This window comes from Zootoca vivipara, chromosome 16 (genome assembly GCF_963506605.1).
Source record: "Zootoca vivipara chromosome 16, rZooViv1.1, whole genome shotgun sequence".
In the NCBI taxonomy this organism is placed as follows: Eukaryota; Metazoa; Chordata; class Lepidosauria; order Squamata; family Lacertidae; genus Zootoca; species Zootoca vivipara.
In genome coordinates, this window is record NC_083291.1 from 30,464,129 (window position 1) to 30,485,224 (window position 21,096).

At 45.8% G+C, this 21,096-nt stretch overlaps 2 protein-coding genes across 2 annotated transcripts; both read right to left on the reverse strand.

Moving 5' to 3' along the window:
* Nucleotides 1–6,684: 6,684 nt before the first annotated feature.
* Nucleotides 6,685–13,351, reverse strand: TMEM52B (transmembrane protein 52B). Its single transcript, XM_035097215.2, has 5 exons — nucleotides 13,087–13,351; nucleotides 12,659–12,702; nucleotides 10,521–10,558; nucleotides 9,128–9,298; nucleotides 6,685–6,920 (listed from the first exon to the last, which is right to left on the reverse strand). The coding sequence occupies exons 1-5, from the start codon at nucleotides 13,138–13,140 to the stop codon at nucleotides 6,685–6,687; spliced, it is 543 nt and encodes a 180-aa protein (XP_034953106.2). The 5' UTR covers nucleotides 13,141–13,351.
* Nucleotides 13,352–16,913: 3,562 nt separating this feature from the next.
* LOC118075310 (olfactory receptor 10K2-like) lies at nucleotides 16,914–17,901 on the reverse strand. Its single transcript, XM_060269113.1, has 2 exons — nucleotides 17,782–17,901; nucleotides 16,914–17,738 (listed from the first exon to the last, which is right to left on the reverse strand). Exons 1-2 carry the CDS (start codon nucleotides 17,899–17,901, stop codon nucleotides 16,914–16,916), a joined length of 945 nt encoding a protein of 314 aa, XP_060125096.1.
* Nucleotides 17,902–21,096: the final 3,195 nt, after the last annotated feature.

Below are 21,096 nucleotides of genomic sequence, written 5' to 3' on the forward strand. Positions count from 1 at the left end.
TCAGACAAACCCAGGATACCTGCAATCAGTACAAGTGCAGTACAGACAAACAGAGGGGGGGGGGAGGCAAAGAAAAACCAGCGCCACCAATAAGAAAACACACTGGTGCTTGATAATAAAAGAATAAAAACTTTTATGATTGTTACAGCACCCTAAACGAAAGACACCCACTCAGAACGTGCAGAGCATTTCCTACCTGAAGAAAGATGAGTGCCCCCACTATGACACCAAAGGGACACAGGACACTTACCCTCCACTGTCCTGAGAAAAACCCTTAATGCCTATGTTATTTTATTTTATTCTTTGGTGGATTTACAAAAAGAAAAACACACATCAAAAAATGAAGAATGCACATGAAAGCTCATACCAATGACAGTTGGTCTCTAAGGTGCTACTGGAAGGAATTTTTTTATTTTGTATCAAAAAATAAATTTTAGAAAGATGCACAAAGCATTTTTTAAAAAAAATAGAAAAAGAAATAAAGACTCCTTGCGCTCAGCTCCCCCTTTCTTCCAGCCCTGCCCTCTGCCTGCATCTCAGAGGAGGCGCATTACACAGGGCCGCATTTCAATGGCAACAGCCTCTCCTCCTTGCCTGCTTTCCAACAGCCACTACGAGCTGCCCAAGGGAGGATGCTAGCAGTGGTGGCCATGGAGAAGCCAGGGAGAGGCAACAGGACGTTCCCTTCCAGCTGCCACTGCTGCCGCCACTCTGGACAAATGCAAACTCCTCCCTGAGCTCAGCGTTGGTGCTGGTGGGGGAAATAGGGCATCCCAGGCTCAAATCAGAAGCAGGGGTGGCCTCCGTAATTCTGGGACTGTCCCTGGAAAATTGGGACACTTGGAGGGTCTGCAAAAAGCTTAGGAGAACCCACTTCATCCTTGTCTGAGGAAACAGGGAGACAGCAGTCCTTGCTCAATAGACTCCAGAAATGCCTCCTTGATTTGAACAGAAGACAGAGGCAGCACTTGTGGACTACAATGATCAGCAGGAGGGAAAGATTGAGAGTGCAGAAAGGGAAAGGACCCCTGGACGGTTAAGTCCAGTCAAAGGCAACTATGGGGTTGCGGCGCTCATCTTGCTTTCAGGCCGAGGGAGCCCGCATTTGTCCACAGACAGCTTTCCGGGTCATGTGGCCAGCATGACTAAACTGCTTCTGGTGCAACGGGACACCATGATGGAAACCAGAGTGCACGAAAATGCTGTTTACCTTCCCGCTGCAGCGGTACCTGTTTATCTACTTGCACTGGCGTGCTTTCGAACTGCTAGGTTGGCAGGAGCTGGGACAGCTATGGGAGCTCATGCCGCTGCGGGGATTTGAACCAACGACCTTCTGATCGGCAAGCCCAGGAGGCTCAGTGGTTTAGACCACAGTGCCACCCTTTTCCCCTGTTGAGAGTGCAGAACCTGCTGTTGATGAAGTAGACCGGCAGGTGGCGCCAGAGGCTGGTGCTAAGCATTTTGGCCGAATAGGTGCTGCCATGGGGTCACCTGGCCACCAGGGGGAGCGGCAGAAGGCCCCCTGTGCTGATGCTTCGCATCCAGCCTGCTGTGGCAGAGGAAGTTCAGTAGAGGGAGCCTGGAAACTGCTGGTGAAGAATAGGTTGTTATGTGGCAGTAGCTGCAGAAGAAGCCAAACCCTGTGAATGGGTAGCCCTGATGCCCACATCAGAGGAGCCCACCGAGGCCAGACAAAACAGCTATCTTGGCCCCCTTTCAACTGTGGTCCTCACCCAATTGCTTATCACACCTGCAGTGTTTTGGGGCAAATGTTTTCCAGAGAGTGCACAACCAAAGGAGGGTTTTAGCTAGCCATGTTTCCAAAAGGAGGGGGGGCGAGAGGATTTTATTGGGTGTATAAAACACAGAAATAATACAAATATAATAGCCACCCCTCCCCTCACACCCTCCTTATTTCTTCCTACAGCAATAGCTTTGCAGTGATGGAAGACATTGTTTGCCAGTGTCAAAGATCAAGTGCTGTTCAGTGCTCACATTTCAAACGACGAAGAATGCAGGCCCGTCCTAGCCATAGAGGCTAGTGGTGAGGAGAACCACGGGGCCGGGCGCTGGAAGGGCGCCAAGTGAGCGCAGGGTTCCGGCGAGGTGGCTAGGACTGCGCTCCTTCTCCAATGACTCTGCGCTGCGCCTTCTTCTCGTTTCCCAGCTCTTGCTGGTCCCGCGGTGCGCGCGCTGGTGGCGAAGCTTGACTGAGCGGAACCCAGCACTGGGGAAACGAGAAGGAGGTGCAGCGTGGAGTCCTCGGAGGTGGCCTCCCGCTGTTGCCGCGGTCCACTTGGCACTCCCGGGCCCTTGGAGAGGCTCTGGAGGGGGGCGCTGGAGGGACCTAGCGCCAGGGCACTGGATGGGCTTAAGACCACCCTGGAAGAATGGGACCCGTCATCTGAGGAAATAGTGGAGCTACTGGAAGATTGAGCATTTGATCTTTCAGTCATGACATCCAGATTTACGTTTAATGTAGTTGCAAATAAAGTGTCTGATTTCTCCTTCCCTTGGGAGGCTCTGATGTTGTGAGTGTCTTCTTGGCAATTGCCAACTTCCAAACATTTGTACAGCACAATCTGTGTAAGGTCTTGTAGGTTTATCTATGTCTGAACTATTGCCAGGCATGCGCTAGCCAGAAAGGAAGTTAAACAGCTTTGACTGATTTAAACGGCATTTCCAACACTCCAGGCAACACAAGCTGAATTTCCCAGAATTTGTTTTGGCACAACTAATAAGTGCAATGAAGTGTAGATTGAAGAATTATAATAACAGCACGCACAAAATGAAATTAGTGCTAGCGAATAAAATCTGTTTCCGGTTCAAAAATTGGACGAATAATTCCATAACCAGTTGATTTAGCTTAAACTCATTATATTAGCAAATGGCACAGATACTGGCATCACATTTATTTATTAATAGCTTCTACAATGAACAATAGTTTATTGATTTAAACTGTTTTATAACAGTACAGAGGGACCCAGGTGGTGCTGTGGTTAAACCACTGAGCCTGGGGCTTGCTGATCAGAAGGTCGGCAGTTCGAATCCCTGTGACGGGGTGAGCTCCCATTGCTTGGTCCCAGCTCCTGCCAACCTAGCAGTTCGAAAGCACGTCAAAATGCAAGTAGATAAATAGGAACCGCTACAGCGGGAAGGTAAACGGCGTTTCCATGTGCTGCTCTGGTTTGCCAGAAGTGGCTTTGTCATGCTGGCCACATGGCCTGGAAGCTATACGCCGGCTCCCTCAGCCAATAATGCGAGATGAGCGCGCAACCCCAGAGTCGGTCACGACTGGACCTGATGGTCAGGGGTCCCTTTACCTTTACCTTATAACAGTACAATGAAGAAACAAAAACAACAGTGGGAAAGGTACCAGCAAAGCAAGTCTGTTTTCTTGGATGGGTTAGTACTATACAAAGTGAGATCGATATAAACAAGGACTCAGCTATACAGCTGAAAATATGTTTTAATTGTGTGTTTTAAGTGCAATATACAATGTGACACTAGATGGCGATGGTGAGCCCTATGGAAAATTCAATGCATTTTTTAAAACGCTTTTAAAAAATGAAACATTTTCAGAACGGTTTTTATATGTGTGTAGATTCCACCCAAGAGCAATACGAGAAGAAGGGAGAGAAGAGGTCAGATGGGAAGAGGATAGACTCCAGCAGAACCCATTTGGCATGCAGAACGCTAAATAGGAGTCCCAGGTCTCAGGATGTTTTATGTTCTTTGTGCTTCCAGCTAAAGGTGGCCTTTTCTTTTGCTGCAAAATAAAAAAGTTCTCCCAAACATAATGCAATCAGGGGAGGGGGGCTCTCCGATCCTTCCAGTGTTTGATTGTAGCTGGTTAGCTAATAGGATTTGCAGGGACCAATCTCACTGCCCTCCATCAAGGCTGAAGACACCAGGAAATAACGGTGTACAGTGGAACCTCGGTTTATGAACACCTCGGTTTGCGAATTTTCAGTTTATGAAGGCCGCGGACCCATCTGGAACAGATTAATTCACTTTCCATTACTTTCAATGGGAAAGTTTGCTTCAGTTTATGAACGCTTCAGTTTATGAACAGACTTCTGGAACCAATTACACCCATGCTTTGGGTTAAGTACGCTTCAGGTTGAGTACTCTGCGGACCCGTCTGGAACGGATTAATCCACTTCCCATTACTTTCAATGGGAAAGTTCGCTTCAGTTTATGAACGCTTCAGTTTAAGTACTCCGCGGACCATCTGGAACAGATTAATCCACTTTCCATTACTTTCAATGGGAAAGTTCACTTCAGTTTATGAACGCTTCAGTTTATGAACAGACTTCCAGAACCAATTGTGTTCATAAACCGAGGTACCACTGTACAGCACAAACATTTGAATTAATACAGGACAGTACTGTCTTGGCTTCACTACAATGTCAGCACAAATCTGTAGATTAAACATGTTTGTGACAGACGGAAGAGAGGGAGGTACTTGTCAGAAAAAAACAAGCTTTTGTTGGAATAAATGCAACCTAGCGCAAGGAAGAAAAGCTGCCAGTACCACCGGCTCAGATGTATGCAGCTATTCAGCTCCCTTTTCTAATCTGCCATCAGGCCACCTTGCACTGAACTTGATGGCTGAATCAAGGAATGGACAGACTCCAGGCTTGTTTACTTCCTAGAAAGTAGGAGAGCAGCATTAACAGTTTGCAATTCAACCATCATGCTTCACCCAGGTCCTCAGGCATGGAAAAAGAGACCCAAAGAATTAATCGTACACCACATCTTAACTCACATGAAAAAAGAACAAACCAGTCCTTCTTGCACTCAGATGCTTTAATGGCCTCCTTCAATTAATCACCATCCTCACTAATCATGCAGTCATAACTAGTGATAGTTTAAGGGTTAAGGACTCAAAGGCAGGCAAGCTATTATGTACATCATTAAGAAGAAAATACAACACAAAAACTCAAGACAGTAATGGATGGTCAGTGATTAAACACAGATCATGAGTTGAAATTCACTGCAAACATTTGTGTTGTGCACTTCTGCCCGGGCGCCATAGAAGATGGCTGACAAAAACATATCTCCGGCTCCCAGAGGCTGCAATGGGAGTATGCAGCCTCCCGAAATCTTCCAGGGGGTATGGGAAGACAGTCTCATCCGCAGATGCCCATCACCAGCTTCGACTTCGGAAGGACGGAGGGGCTGGGGGCACTGGATGGAAAGCCCCCGTGGGAGTCTGGTTCTCCTGGATGCTGATTCTACGAGCAAACCGGGCTCCATGACTTAAGAGAGAAATTGGATATAAGTTGTGGACATGCTTCAGATGAGGAAGGAGATTTATTCTGCAAAGCTCAGCCACTGCGAAAATAAAAGATAACTGAGGAATGTTTTCATCAGAGCAAGAAATGGTATGTGACAGAGCAGAAGGGGGGGAGGCAAGAACTCTATAACTGTGCTTTATTGTGCTTTATTATTTACTTAACAAAACTCCCTCCAGAAGAGCCGTATACAGCATTTACAAAGCAAGCGAGAACGGAATGTTGGAAATGTATTGAGATAATATGGTTTTTAAAAATATATTGACTGTGTGGATTGAAAATATAAACAATCAAAGTTTGTAATTTGGGACTTCCCTGGAATGTGGCTGAAGACTCCCTAAATTTATAGACGTCAAAGAGAAGCAAGCTCAGTAGCAGTTGGAAACTTGTCAAAAAAATTCTGAGATATGACGCAGTTACAAAAGCAGCCTCCACCATTTTGGAGACAGAGCTGGCTACAACAACAGTCAAAGGGGAAGGGAGCCATAAATAATGACATTAGATGTGTGTATACGGTTGTGACCTGGCAAAACCTCCCCTGAAAAGGCTGTTTCGAGTAGCGGCTTGGAGAAACCATCACAGAGGCTTATAGATATGATTTATTGGGATTACTTGAAGATTGTGGCTGCTGGCTGTGAAAAGGACTTGTGGATTTTTGGGCGGACTTGGCAAGATATCAGCGAGCAAGGAGACAGTGCTAAATTTACAGAAGGGAATTCTAGGCATAAATTCACACAGAATCATATATGGTTTGGTTAAACTTGCTTGCTGGAATAGCTCAGTGACTTGAAAAAAGAAGAAAGATAATAATAGATTATTGAATAAGATCTGGACTATATTGAAAAGAATTGCAGTGACTATAAGAGGACTAGGCCTTCTGAGTCTGAAGCATAGGAAGTCGATAAATTTGTATAATTTGGCAGAGGATTAATTGTTTAATTGATATTTGCATAATTTGAAAATGAATTAGATATTTAAATTGGAAAATTTAATAAAAATGTTTATTTTTTAAAAAAAAAACATTTGTGTTGTGCTTCCAGGTTATATTTTACAGTGCTAGTGATCGATTTAAGAGTCCAAGAGAAATACAAACTTTGGAAACGCGTGTAAAATCTCTGCTCTTGCATACAATGCATTGCCACATTGCTACAGGTTGTATGCGATTTATTTAATGCATCGTTCAAATAATAATAATAATAATAATAATAATAATAATAATAATAATAATAATAATATTTATGCCCTGCCCATCCAGCTGGGTTTCCCAAGCCTCTCTGGGGAATTTGAGAATTGTAGCATTAGAGAACACTACAGCTAGCAAAGGAACATAATTTGAAGTAGTCTTGGCAGGACTTGATGATGATCTGGACCAGGAACCCTGGCTTTATGGTTGATCTGATTGTTGTCCTTTCTCGGCATCCACCGACTGTTTCTCCTCCGGCTGTGGCTCTGGGGCTGGTTCTCCACTTCTAGCCACTCTGAATCTACTCATGTGCACAGCCTCCTCGTAAATGGGGGGTGTCTCCATCCCAGCAGGGTAATGTATCGCTGGGAGAACGCTGTGGGAATGAGCTACTGCAAGCGTTCTTCTAGCGGCTGGACCAAACACCGAGTGGAAGGCTGAAAACGAGAAGAACACACAACTCTTCAGGTTACTTCCAGGACCTTAAAGATGACTAATGAGCGAGGATAAGAATGACCCCAATGCTTCCGCCAAAGGAATGCACACTGCAGAATGAACACGGAATTTATTGTGAATGATAACACAGAAGAGACGTAGTGGGAAGGGGCAGGGGGGCCATGGCCCCAGGTGCTCATTTTTGAGGGATTGCAATCAGGTGTCCCCACAACAGGCACAGAGTCCCGGCAGCTGAGGGTTGGTAGCAGGTGGGTTGGTTTAGTGGGCAGGTGGGTGGAGGCAGTGGGTGAGGAGCCTGTTGGAGGCGGGCTCCGTTCATCCTCCCTGTGGGCTCCATGCATGCCAGGGCCGTCTCAAGCATGTCGGGTGCCATGGCGCCCCCACTCCGTCCCACCCCGCCCCACCCTGCCCCGTTTCTTGCCATGGCTGGTGGGCTTCCGCGCGGCTTTGCTGTGCGGCACCCCCCTGCCGGCTTGGAGCCCTGGCGCCCCACGCCACCCAGCCTACCCCTAGAGCCAGCCCTGACGCATGCCCCCCTGGCATTCCCCTCCCCATTGCAGCTGCCCAGTCCACCAGGGGGGCCACAAAACTTTCCCTGCCCTGTGTGCCAGCAACCCACGCTTCGCCACTGTAGCTGCTTCTACAGCTCTGGATATTGACACCTACCTAGGGGCAGAGAGAGGCTGCATTTGCACTTTCCTTGTGCCTGGCCCAGCAGTTCCGGCGGAAAGAGGAGGGTGGGCACCAGTGCTGCCACCCACTCTCCTGGACTGTGGCACCCGAGTGTACCCTCTGCGCCGCTTTGCGGGCTCCCTGCATTCTCCATCCCTCCTTAGGGGGCCTCGCTGCCCGCCCACCCCAGGCAGCGTTTCCATACGCTCCACTGCTGAATACATTTCACAACTGGAGCATCTCTCCATGGGAAGGAAGCAAGACTGGGATAACAGGAATGCAAAATGATCTGCTTCTTCCTTGGATGAAATGTCCAAGACCACTCTGCACCATTACTGGTTTTGGCTCAAAGGCAGAAGGAGATTGGAGTAGGGTCCTTTCTATTGATTATTTGATTTTTCAACTTAAAATTTTACAGAGATATATCAAGCATAAATCATTAAAACAAGATTCCAAGGAATCTCCGGGACTACCATCCTCCGCTATGTGTGTCCTATAATTAATCATTTCCTCCCGCATATTTTATAATAAGCCAAACCCTTTACCCCTTCCATTACATCCAGAATCAACCTTAAACTACAAGTGATATTCCAATCCTACTAACGATTCTAACTGTTTACAGTGGTCTTTAAACATAAGTTATAAATTCTCCCCATTCCTTATTAAAATTTTGGTCTTCCTGATTTCTGACTTTTCCGGTCATTTTAGCCATTTCAGCAGGGGCGCCTTGCCCATAGAGGCAAGTGACGCGGGGCACCAGGGTGCCAAGATCGCGCTGAGTTCTGGAGGGTGCCTGGGAAGAGCCGGAGGCTAGACGCGGTGCCTCCTGGCATCAGCTCACTGCTCTCATCCACCGCGCTGAAGCAGCGCTGCGCCCAGAGCCTCCACCTCTTCCCCGCTGGAGGAGCCAGCCTCCAGCCGCTGCCCGCCTCCTCCAGCTCCGCAAAGCTGCCGGCAGTGCTGTAAAAAGGTCAGCAACTCTGGGAAACCGGAGGGATCTTTGAACCACGGTGCAGGATAGGCTTAAGACAGCCCTGCATTTTAGCATAGCCCATTAACTTGATCTGCCATTTCTTCTCTGGTAGGAACCTTTCTATAGATTTTAAGCAGCTAGCATGGGGCTTTTGAATTATGGTGCTGGAGGAGACTCTTGAGAGTCCCATGGACTGCAAGAAGATCAACCCTATCCATTCTGAAGGAAATCAGCCCTGAGTGCTCACTGGAAGGACAGATCGTGAAGCTGAGGCTCCAATACTTTGGCCACCTCATGAGAAGAGAGGACTCCCTGGAAAAGACCCTGATGTTGGGAAAGATGGAGGGCACAAGGAGAAGGGGACGACAGAGGACGAGATGGTTGGACAGTGTTCTCGAAGCTACGAACATGAGTTTGACCGAACTGCGGGAGGCAGTGGAGGACAGGAGTGCCTGGTGTGCTCTGGTCCATGGGGTCACGAAGAGTCGGACAGGACTAAACAACAACAACAAAGCATGGGACTAGCATGGTTGTTCAACTCACAAGTGACGGTGCTTTGAAGGGTGCTGTCATGATCAAATGCGATGACTGTGACCTCATAGGGCTGGGAATTGGCGTCTTCCCCGGCTGGGTGGCAGTGAAGACAGCAGTACCTCACACAGACAGAGACGAGGCCGCAGAGGAGGAGGAGCCCAACCATCACAACCACAAGCCCAGAAGCGGGAGGAAAGAAGGAGAGAGTCAGAAGCACTGCCGTTTATTGTTCATGCTAAGTAGGAACATGGGCATAGCCAGGATTTATGTTGGGGGGGCGCAGAACCTCAGTTAGTTAAGTATTTTCATTGCTTTACTTGATTCAGAGGGAAGCTGCCCCCTGCCCCCCCTGGATACACCCATTTGTAGGAACCCAAACATCATGAATCAAGTCATGAGCAGATTTCCCAGCAAGCCATGCTTTTGTTCCAGAATAAGTCCGTTTGCCCCTTCTTGGGCTGGCAGCTTTGTGGGCAGCCCAAGAAGGGCCTCCTCTGTGAATCGGCCAGGCAGAAGGAATTGGAGGGTGTTCCCCTGGGCGCGGGAACAACTAGCTAATAGTGACGCTTGGCCCCACGCCCAAGGCAAGGATAAAATCCCGGCCTGCTGGGCCTTTTGGCTTCTCTCTCGCTGCGATGGTGCACACATACCATTTGAATGGCAATGTCCCTCAACTTTTGAGGGGCTTGGCCCCCTCAAATACTTTGGAGTACAGAGGAGTTGGTTCCTATGTCTGCAGTTTATTCCAGAAGCAGAGCAATTCAATGTGTTCCTTCAGTCTACAGTCATACCTTGGAAGTCAAAGGGAATCCGTTTTGGAAGTCCGTTCGACTTCCAAAACATTCGGAAACCAAAGTGCAGCTTCTGATTGGCTGCAGGAAGCTCCTATAGCCAATCGGAAGCCACAGAAGCAGGAGCAGCCAATCAGGCTGCTGGCAGAAAATCCACAACCTGATTGGCCCACAGGTGTAGCTCTGAAGTAGCCAATCACGCAAGGCCCATTGTGTAAATAATGTATATAAGCAGATGGTTTTGGGGAAAGAGCCATTCTTCTCTTCTTCTCCTTGATGACTACGAGCTAAATAAAGAGCATGAAATTCACTTTCGACTCCGAGTATATTTCAGATGATGATGGTGATAAATTTCAATGGCTCTACTCTGAGCAGATATCCATTGGATACAAGCCCCAACCTGCAGATTGATGTGGTACAGCCCAGTACAGGTTTGGGTCTTCAGTGAAAATTAGGCTTCAATGGAAACAGCACTCAGCACTGCACAGGAACCCCAGGTTGTCACAATGCACATTCCAGGACAGTGTGCAGCTAGTGGCATCATTCATCAACACAAACATCACACAAGTGACACAATTACAACATTTTTTTTTCCCAAAAAGAAACTTACCAGATGTACCAGAGATGGACCCAGTTTTGGCTAAAGCAGCTTTGGGGAGAATGGGCAATTTGAGAAAATGTTAATATCATAAAAATAAAAGCCAGGTTTGCACATCCATGAATGCCCCTACAGTGGTACCTCGGGTTACAGACGCTTCGGGTTACAAACTCCACTAACCAGGAAGTGGTTGCTCCAGGTTTAGAACTTTGCTCCAGGATAAGAATGGAAATTGCACGCCAGCAGCACAGCGGCAGCAGGAGGCCCCATTGGCGAAAGCATGCCTCAGGTTAAGAACCGTTTCAGGTTAAGAATGGACCTCTGGAACGAATTCTAGTTCTTAACCCGAGGTACTGCTGTATTTCCCTCTGCTTGGTTACTCGAGATTTGTTAAGTAGCATCTGTGCATTTAAAGTGATCAGAGGACCAACTGAAGACCAACTTGGGAGAAAGGCAGGATATGAATATATTAGATTAAATCAATGAATGATTTGGTTTTGTAATCTGCACAGTTACTTCAAACATCTTAAGCCTCAGCCATCTCTAATGCTTCTTTTCTTTGAACATCCCAAGTGCAGATAAACAGAGGAAATTTACTGGTTGACAATGGATGGTTGTTTGAAAAAAGGCGGGCGATATAAGCTTTTAAAGTGAGACTGTTCCTTTCAAGACTACGTTCAGCTGGTTCCAAGTAGCTCAGATCTCCTCTTCCGCACACACAATTTCCACAGCGCTCACTGACTTTGTTTAAGGATCTCTCTAAACCTGGCCCTAAGAGGCAAGGAGGTCTAGTGGCTTTGAGACTCTGTGCATCAAGCATGGATTCACTTTTGAAGTATGTGGTCTAGGGCTCACCTTAAGACCATAGGTGGCAACTCCCAGATTGAAAAATCCGGGATCGGCACCGGAAGTCGCGCTGCGGCCATTTTGGAACTGGGCAGAGCAGCAGCGGAAGTCGCTTCTACGCATGCTCTGCCCGTTTCCAAAAATGGCCGCAGCGCCAGAAATCGCTTCTGTGCATGTCCAGAGACTCCAGACATGTGCAGAAGGAACCTCCCTGGGCTGGTAAGAATCCGGGGGATTTACGGGGTTTTTTTAAAATCTGGGCTGCCAGCGGGAAACAGCTGGAAAATCGGGGGTTTCCCGGGGAATACGGGAGACTTGGCAGCTATGCCTTCAGACTAATTCTGGAAAGCTTGCTTTGCTGGAGAGGGTGTCACACACACACACACACACACACACACACACACACACACACACACAATAATCCCATACCTATGGTGAGATTGTAAGAAAGTGCAGGGGTTCTGGCTTAAAATACTTGCAAACTGGGGAAGTAACCAAGCCCAAGATCACCCCAGAGCCAATATTGGCATACATCTCCATTTTCTGGGGAAGAAGGACAATTCTCAGACATTGCAAATCCACAATGACAAAACTCTTAGTGGCAGAGTGACTCAAATTTTCCAAAAATTGGGAAACATCTGAACACATTTCCATGAAAAATTGTTAAACTAGGCTATGGCAACTGGCCCTGTAGGAGAAAATTGACACAAGAATGCAGGGAAACCCACACCGACAAGTTCAAAGTGGCCCAATACCGTATCCTTTTATCTGCCTTCTTACTGAAGGGGATTCAGATAGGAAGCCCCCAAGCCCCGCTCTTATTTTGGATGTTGTAAGTTGGATGTCAAGTTCCCCAAAATTTCTTGGGAATCTGTAGCTTCTGGTCAGACTCTTTAAAATGGCTGTTGCAGCGCCCTGCACAACCAAACCAGTTCAGAAATGATAGCATTTGTATCACCACTAAATACACCTTCTCGAGGACCCAAGCTTTCCTTACAGGGGTCAGCAAACTTTTCTAGCAGGGGGCCGGACCACAAATACCCCAGAGATGCATAAAGGCACACATTCTACTCATGTAAAAAAACACTGATTCCTGGACCATCCGCAGGCTGGATTTAGAAGGTGATTGGGCTGGATCCGGCCCCCGGACCTTAGTTTGCCTACCCGTGCTTAAGACCATTCCCAAAGAGTGTGTGTCTCACCCTCCCTCAATCTTCCATCTGAAAACTGAGGCAAAATTTCACTTAATCTCACTCAAAATTTCAATCAATTTCAAGAAGCAGTTAATTCCATGAACATACTCACTGGTCAGTGCCTGAACAGCTCTCCTGCGGCGTCACCTGAGGAATCTTCAAGAGACGAAAAAGTCAAAGTGGCTTTTATTCTTTCCTCTTCATCCGTTCCATTTTTAAATCATAGAATCACAGAGTTGGAAGGGACTCTGGGGGTCATCTAGTCCAACCCGAATATGCAGCTGGGCCATACAGGGATCACACCTGCAACCCTGCCATTATCAGCACCACATTCTAACCAACTGAGCTATCTTTGCCCTCTTCCTCAAGGGATATAAATATCAATTTTTGTTCTACACCCCACCCAGATATTTCATTCTTCCCTCTCTCCACTGCATGGCTGGGAGATGCTTTCTACATTTTACAATACGGATCCCTATTTGAATTCTCATTCCCTGCTGGCTTTCCTTTCTGGCCAAACCGAAATCCAAGGTGCCTTACCCGAGACAGACATGTCAGAGCAGAGATGGCCACAACTCGGCTCGCCTTCCCCATCAGTGAATCTCCTGTTGCTCAGCCTTCTGTCGTCCAAAGCTGGGACCTCCTTGTGACCTCACATTATCCATGCGCCATCTTCAAGCCGGCATAAGAGACATTGAAATTGCCTGGGGGTGCCACACCTCACAGCTGTTATTCTTTATACTTTTGCCCCCATCACATAGCCTTTCTTAGAAATTCACACTTCCTCTCTTTTAGCTCTGATCGATCTTCTATATGGACACACAGAGATAGAGGCAAATCGGACATGGATAATCTCAGTAGCATATACCTCAGAAAGTCAAAGAAAGATGGGGAGGGTCTTAGAATCATAGAGTTGGAAGAGACCACAAGGGCCATCCAGTCCAACCCCCTGCCAAGCAGGAAACACCATCAAAGCATTCTTGACACGTGCCTGTCAAGCCTCTGCTTAAAGACCTCAAAAGAAGGAGACTCCACCACACTCCTTGGCAGCAAATCCCACTGCCGAACAGCTCTTACTGTCAGGAAGTTCTTCCTAATGTTTAGATGGAATCTTCTTTCTTGTAGCTTGAATCCATTGCTCTGTGTCCGCTTCTCTGGAGCAGCAGAAAACAACCTTTCTCCCTCCTCTATATGACCTCCTTTTATATATTTGAACATGGCTATCATATCACCCCTTAACCTTCTCTTCTCCAGCCTAAACATACCCAGCTCCCTAAGCCGTTCCTCATAAGGCATCGTTTCCAGGCCTTTGACCATTTTGGTTGCCCTTTTCTGCCCCGGTGCCCTGTGAAAAGCGCTCCTGTATCACTCCGTAGTGTAACTTGTCCCCTTGCCCTCACCACCCCAACTCCCAGAACCTAGTTCAGGATGAAGCAACTGATTTTCTGCTTTACCTAGGATGAGAGGTCTGTTCCTCTGCCTCCTGCATCGATGTCCTTATTGCTTTGCAATGAACAAGAGGGGGTACTTGAAAAATGACGGGAAAAGCATTTCCCAGTATTCCACCCATGAGTCCACTAATTCCCCCATGGCCTCCCTTGCTCCATAGTTTCAATAAAGCACCAAAGGGTGTAAACATTAATCTGTAGCAAATGATTGCTACTTCCCTGTTTAGACCCACATGCTTTCCACTCTTTTTACTTTAGTGGTGTTTGGCTTTCTTCACTCAATTCTCCCTCAAGCGGTTACATTAAACAGTCTCTTAACGGCCTGTTTTCCCCTTGTATAATAGCCACTATTACATTCCTGCATGTTCCGCATATAAATTATATGAGCTGAGCATGCAGATTTGTATATAGCAGTAGGGGAGAAATGGTAAACATTTGCGAATAATCCAGAATTCAAATTTCAGTCGGTCATAACACAATGGGGTTTTGCGCTTAATAATCCTTCTGCTCTGGGGCTGTATTGCATCTGAAAAAGTCTCGCAGGTGTTTTACCTTCTGCTACAACCGTGACAACAATTAAGCTGGTGAATCATTACTCTGGCATAATTTTCCGAGGCAGTGAGCAGAACCAATGGATTTTTTTAAAAAATAGCAGTCACGAAACTAGAATTTAAACAGGCATCTCAGGAGTATATGCTCCAAGGAGAACAGCATGCATATAAAAGTGCAGAAATACAGGTTGCAGCATGTTTGCATGCATGACAGATCCAGAAACTGACTCTGTTTGGTGCTGGTTCAGGAGCACCTGACCCCCAAACAAAACTGAACATTTTCCCCTGAATATTTTGCCCTTCAAGGTCAAGGTCCTGAGAGGAATACTGAGAAATAATTTTCCATTCATTTTTCAAGCATCACCACGTCTTTGCTGCAAAGCAATAAGCCCATAAATGCAGAAGGGAATCTCTGCAAAAAAAAAAAAAAAACATATAGGGCCCTATATCTAATTATCTAATGGGCAAATAAAAATGATAAGCTTTTTTTTCATATGTTGCTCTGCAAGTAATTAAATCATCGGGTTTAAATTATATAAATCTTAATGCTAAGATAAACTTACGCTGTAAAAATGGCAAAGCTCCATTTTTGTGTATGCTATATATGTGCCAGCCAACAATTCTCAAAAAGCAATTGTCAGAACAGGCAAACTAATCCTGTATGTTTTTGCTCCGAGGGTCTCCTCACTGAATTATTATTATTTATTATTATTTTATTATTTATACCCCGTCCATCCGGCTGTGTTTTCCCCGCCACTCTGGGCGGCTTCCAACAAATACCAAAATACATTAAAATATCACAGATTAAAAACTTCCTTAAACAAGGCTGCCTTCAGGTGTTTTGTAAAGGTCAGGTAAGTTGTTCATCTCCCTGACCTCCGATGGCAGGGCATTCCACAGGGCGGGCGCCACTACCGAGAAGGCCCTCTGCCTAGTTCCCTGTAGCTTTGCGTCTCGCAGTGAGGGAACCGCCAGAAGATCCTCGGCGCTGGATCTCAGTGTCCGGGCTGAACAATGGGGGTGGAGACGCTCCTTCAGGTATATAGGACCGAGGCCGTTTAGGGCTTTAAAGGTCAGCACCAACACTTTGAATTGTGCTTGGAAACGTACTGGGAGCCAATGTAGGTCTCTTAGGACCGGTGTTATGTGGTCTTGGTGGCCGCTCCCAGTCACCAGTCTAGCTGCCGCATTCTGGATTAATTGCAGTTTCCGGGTCACCTTCAAAGGTAGCCCCATGTAGAGCACATTGCAGTAGTCCAAGCGGAAGATAACTAGAGCATGCACCACTCTGGTGAGACAGTCTGCGGGCAGATAGGGTCTCAGCCTGCCTACCAGATGGAGCTGATAGACAGCCGCCCGGGACACAGAATTGACCTACTCCTCAATGGACAGCTGTGCGTCCAAAATGACTCCCAGGCTGCGCACCTGGTCCTTCAGGGGCACAGTTACCCCATTCAGGACCAGGAAGTCCCCCATACCCGCCCGCCCCCTGTCCCCCCAAAACTGGTAGCCACCACCCATCCTCCAGCCACCTCCAGGCACTCACACAGGACATTCACCGCCTTCACTTGTTCTGATTTAAAAGAGAGGTAGAGCTGGGTGTCATCTGCATACTGATGAGCACCGAGCCCAATTAAAGTGTCAGGTTTAAATTATATCAATATGAAAGCTAAAATAAATGCACATTGAAAAATTGCAATGCTCTATTTTGTGTACAGTATATTGTTACGTTCTTGCCAACTCTTTACAGAAAGCAAATGTCAGAACGGACCACATAAAAAAGAGAGCAGACATTAAGTGTGTTGGGTTAGATGAATTCCAATCTTTGAAAAAGTAACAGATATGCTTTTACATGATTTCCTCTTTAAAAATAGCAATTACTGGGGACAAGGAAGGGCAGCAAAAGCCACCTCCACAAAGATAAACAGAAACACACACAGCCCAACTGACTCCAACTGAAATAAACAGGTATCAGCTATTCAACAAGAGCCATTTTGACACTTCAGTCTCAGCACAATATGAGCTGAAAAATGTTATGCGTGAATGTTTAGTTGTGAAAATGGGGAAACGTACAACAGTAATCTTAAGAAACGTTTCTTTTGTTGTGGGGCTGAATGATTACAGGTTCATTTATGAGAAAATTCCCACAACCCAATTTATTTTCCAGGGATGTACTAAAGAGAAAATTAAAGTTGTTTGTAAATGCTAAAGCAAGGCCACGTTTTTCCAAGTGAATATTCCATATACAAAGGAATTTTTTAAAAGATGAGGAAAAGCTACAATACTATTCAAGGTGTTCTTTGTCCATGAAACCACACATACTTGTTGGGTTTCATAATTCCTCTTCAAAGCGGATAACACTTTATTTTCAGATTCTTTGGGTACAGGAGCTTCTGCCAAGCGATTTCTTAAGCGCTATTTGGACATCTTTGTTTCTCAGGCTGTACACCAAGGGGTTCAACAAGGGAGTCACCATTGTGTAAGAGACAGAAATAAAAGTGTCCTCATCTAGCGTGTATCTGGATTTGGGCCTTAAATAGATAATGGAAGCACAACCAAAGTGCACTACGACCACAATAAGATGGGAGGCACAAGTGGAAAAGGCTTTCCGTTTCCCAGCCGTTGTGGGGATTTTCAAGACAGTGTTAACAATTAAAATGTATGAGAGAAGGATGAACAGGAATGAGCAAAACACAACCAAAACACAAATCACGAAAATGACAATTTCTCCTATGTAGTTTCGGCCGCAGGCTAATTCAAGCAAAGGTGCTAAATCGCAAAAGAAGTGCTTAAGTTTATTTGGCCCACAGAAAGGCAAGGTAAATATGATTATAGTTTCTGTGGTGGAGAAAAGAAAGCCAGTTGTTGCTGAACATGCCACCATCTTGGCGCAGAGTCCTTGATTCATCAGAATCGGATAACGTAAAGGTTTGCATATGCACACATATCGGTCATACCCCATCACTGCTAGAAGCATACAATTTGTGCACCCAAAGCCCAGGAAAAGGCACATCTGAGTAGCACAGCCAATGAAGGAAATGGTCTTCTTCTCTCTTAGAAAATTTGCAAGCATATTGGGGATAATGACAAGGGAGTAGCAGATTTCTGAGAAGGAGAGGATGGAGAGGAAGAAGTACATGGGGATGTGGAGGCTGCGGTCAAGCCGTATCGTAGTGATGATGATTATCAAAGTTACCAGGTACATCAAAGTTACCAGGTACATGGTACAAAGTTACCATCAAAGTTACCAGGTACATGAAAGAGAACACCAGAAACAATGGGACCTGCAGGTCAGGGAAATTGGAAAACCCAGCGAGGATAAATTCTGCCACCACTGTTTGATTTCCTCTTCCCATTGATGCAGCATCTGAAAATAAACTTTAAAAGCATTACAGATTGCAACAGTGCTCATCAGCTGACGTTTTATACAAAAATACTTGGTGAAAATGCTTGTTCATTATTATTATTATTATGTTATTTATTCAATTAACATACTGCCCTTCAACGGAATATCACAGGCCAGTTTACAACATAAAAACAGAGAATGCATAACGTGGCCGTAAAAATGCAATAACGAGAATAACTTATAAGGCAGAAGGTGGGATGTTGAACTCTTCCAAATGACAGGAATTTGCCACAAGGTCCTTTTTATGATGTTTTTATTTAGCATGGTATGATGTAAACAAGTTTAGAAATCCCACCAGATATGATCTCCACGGTATTTCAAAACGTAAAATAAATCAGCCATCTTATTATCAATGGGAGTTGTTAGAATCTACAAGTGCATTAACAATACATGTAATTTTATTGGGTGTATTTTTTTTCTATAACTGTTGACTTCATCTCTATATCAATAAATTTTATTATGTCTACTTGATGTTCAATTTTTATTTTATTTTTAATAAATAAAACAGCTGGGTTGACCTCCTCAGGATACAAGTCTGGGCACTGTGTATGGAGGTGTTGGGGGGCCCAGACAAGAGACTCCACTTTAGCCTTGCTGATGTGGTCTAAAGGGAAGCAGGGCAATATGTTGGGTAGCACCTTAGCTGCAGGAGTTGTTGGAAGGAGGCATACAAAGCCACATTCAACCATCTTAGGGACTCCACTCTGGATCTGTGAAGGCTTTACTCCTTAGCCTTTCCTTTTTCCGAAGATATCCTGCAAGGTAGCAGAGGTTTATGATCAGAGTTTTCTTTCTCCTAGATCAGTGCTCCCCAACCTTTTCATTGCCGCGGACCAGTCAACGTTTGATAATTTTACCGCGGCCCGCTGAGGGGGGGGCGTTGATTGTTTATATTTAATTTAGATTGTTTTGATTTAATAATTTTAATTTAATTGTATTTAAATGTTCCTTGGGCGGCCCGGTACCAATTGATCCATGGACCGGTACCGGTCCGTGGCCCGGGGGTTGAGGACCACTGTCCTAGATGACCTACCTTCTCAGGATGACGAGCCCCATTTGCCCCTCACTTCCATCTAGCCGCTCATGCAGAAACTTCCTTCTTGGCTGTTGAACCCATAACAACAACAACAGCAACAACAGCAGCAGCAACCATTTATTTATAACTTGTCCATCTGACTGGGTTTCCTCAGCCACTGTGGGTGGCTCCCAACAGAATATTAAAAACACGATAACATCGTAACATTAAAACTGATGTTGATAACATTGTAACATTAAAACTAATGTTGATAACATCAAACATTAAAAACTTTCCTAAACAGGGCTGCCTTCAGATGTCTTTTAAAAGTCAGGTAGTTGTTTATTTCCTTGACATCTGATCAGGGCCAGTGCGATCATAGAGGCAAACTAGGCCATCGCCTAGAGCGCCGAAATGGAGGGGGCGCGCTGGCCAGTCTGCCCCCCGCCTGCCGCCCCCCTGCCGCCAGGTGCTGCCTGAGGCTGCCTCCTGCATCTGCAGGTGTGTTTTCTTCTGAGGCTTTGTGCACGGAGAGCGCACGTCCAACAAAAAGCTGAACCTGACACTGTGTGTGTGTGTGCAGAGCAACCCCATCTCCAGGCAGAACTGGAAATACCCCCTGCCTAAATCCCTCTAGAGACTTGCTTCTGCCGGTCAGCATAGACCATACTGAGCTAGATGAGCCAATGTGGTTTGAGTCAGTAGATGAGAGCTTCCTGTGTTCTCATTTAAATCAACCCTTTGGGACTGTGAGGACTGGAATCTTATTTTATGTTTAGGCAAGGGAGAAACTAAGCTTTATTTCCCCTGTGCCAAAGACCCAGTTTGACACCCCCCCCCATGCACATTTGCGCACGCACACACAAAAAACGTTGGGAGTCTTAATGGCACCCCTCTGGAGGGTTCACCCAAGGCAAAAAACCTAGCTAGCCCCCCTCACCCCCGTAGCTCTGGGTCATAACTCTTTGGTGGAGCACATGCTCTGCATGTAGAAGTTCAGTCCCCTATGGCAGCGATGGCGAACCTTTTAGAGGCCAGGTGCCCAAACTGCAACCCCAAACCCACTTATTTATCCCAAAGTGCCAACACGGCAATTTAACCTGAATTCTGAGGTTTTAGTTTAGAAAGGAAGGTTGGCGCATCCAGGTGGAGAGAGAGTGGAGCAAGACAGTGGTGCCTCGGTTTTCGAACAGCTTAGTTCTCTAACCATAGCTGCCAAGTTTTCCCTTTTCTCACGAGGAAGCCTATTCAGCATAAGGGGAAATCCCTTAAAAAAAGGGATAACTTGGCAGCTATGTCTCTAACTACAGGTGAAACTCGGAAGATTAGAATATAGTTGAAAATGCATTTATTTCAGTAATGCTACTTAAAATGTGAAACCAATATATGAGATAGATGCATGACATGCAAAGCAAGATATGTCAAGCCTTTATTTGTTGTAATTGCAATTATTTGTCATTAGACGGGTCAATCATAAATGGAATGTAATTAATGAAATGTAATGGCGATGTTTATTTTTGTATTATTGTAACTATTTGTTTGATTACTGTGGAATTCCCAAAAGAAAGCATTTGTAAAAGTAAAAATAATAGGTTGCATTACTGAAATAAATGCACTTTTCGACGAAATTCTAATTTTCTGAGTTTCACCTGTACTTGGAACCTGAACACTTCAAAGCCAGAAATGAGTGCTCTGCTTTTCGAACATTTTTCAGAAGCGGAACATGTTCTGTTCTAAGTATAACTTCCGCTTTGAGTGCCACACTTCCGTTTTCAGAGTGAGGGAAGGCAGGCCAGGCGGCAAGTGAGCAGGCACCTGCCACCCTCCAGCGCTGGGTCCCTCTGCCGCCGCCGCCGCCACAACAGCAACCACCCCCTCCTCCAGCTCCGGTGGCCCTGGCGCTGAGTGAGGGAAGGCTTCCCCCAGCCTGCTCCTGCTTGCAAGTTAATAATCAAAAAACCCCTGTGTTGCAATCTCCAAGACAATCTCCAAAAAAGGCAACACGAAAACCAATGACGAATCAATGTTTTATATTTCTGGTATCATATGCAATGACTGCAAAAATATAAGGCAGGCAAACCCTATTTTCGAAAAGTCTATTAATGCCTATTGATGCACGTCAATATACGT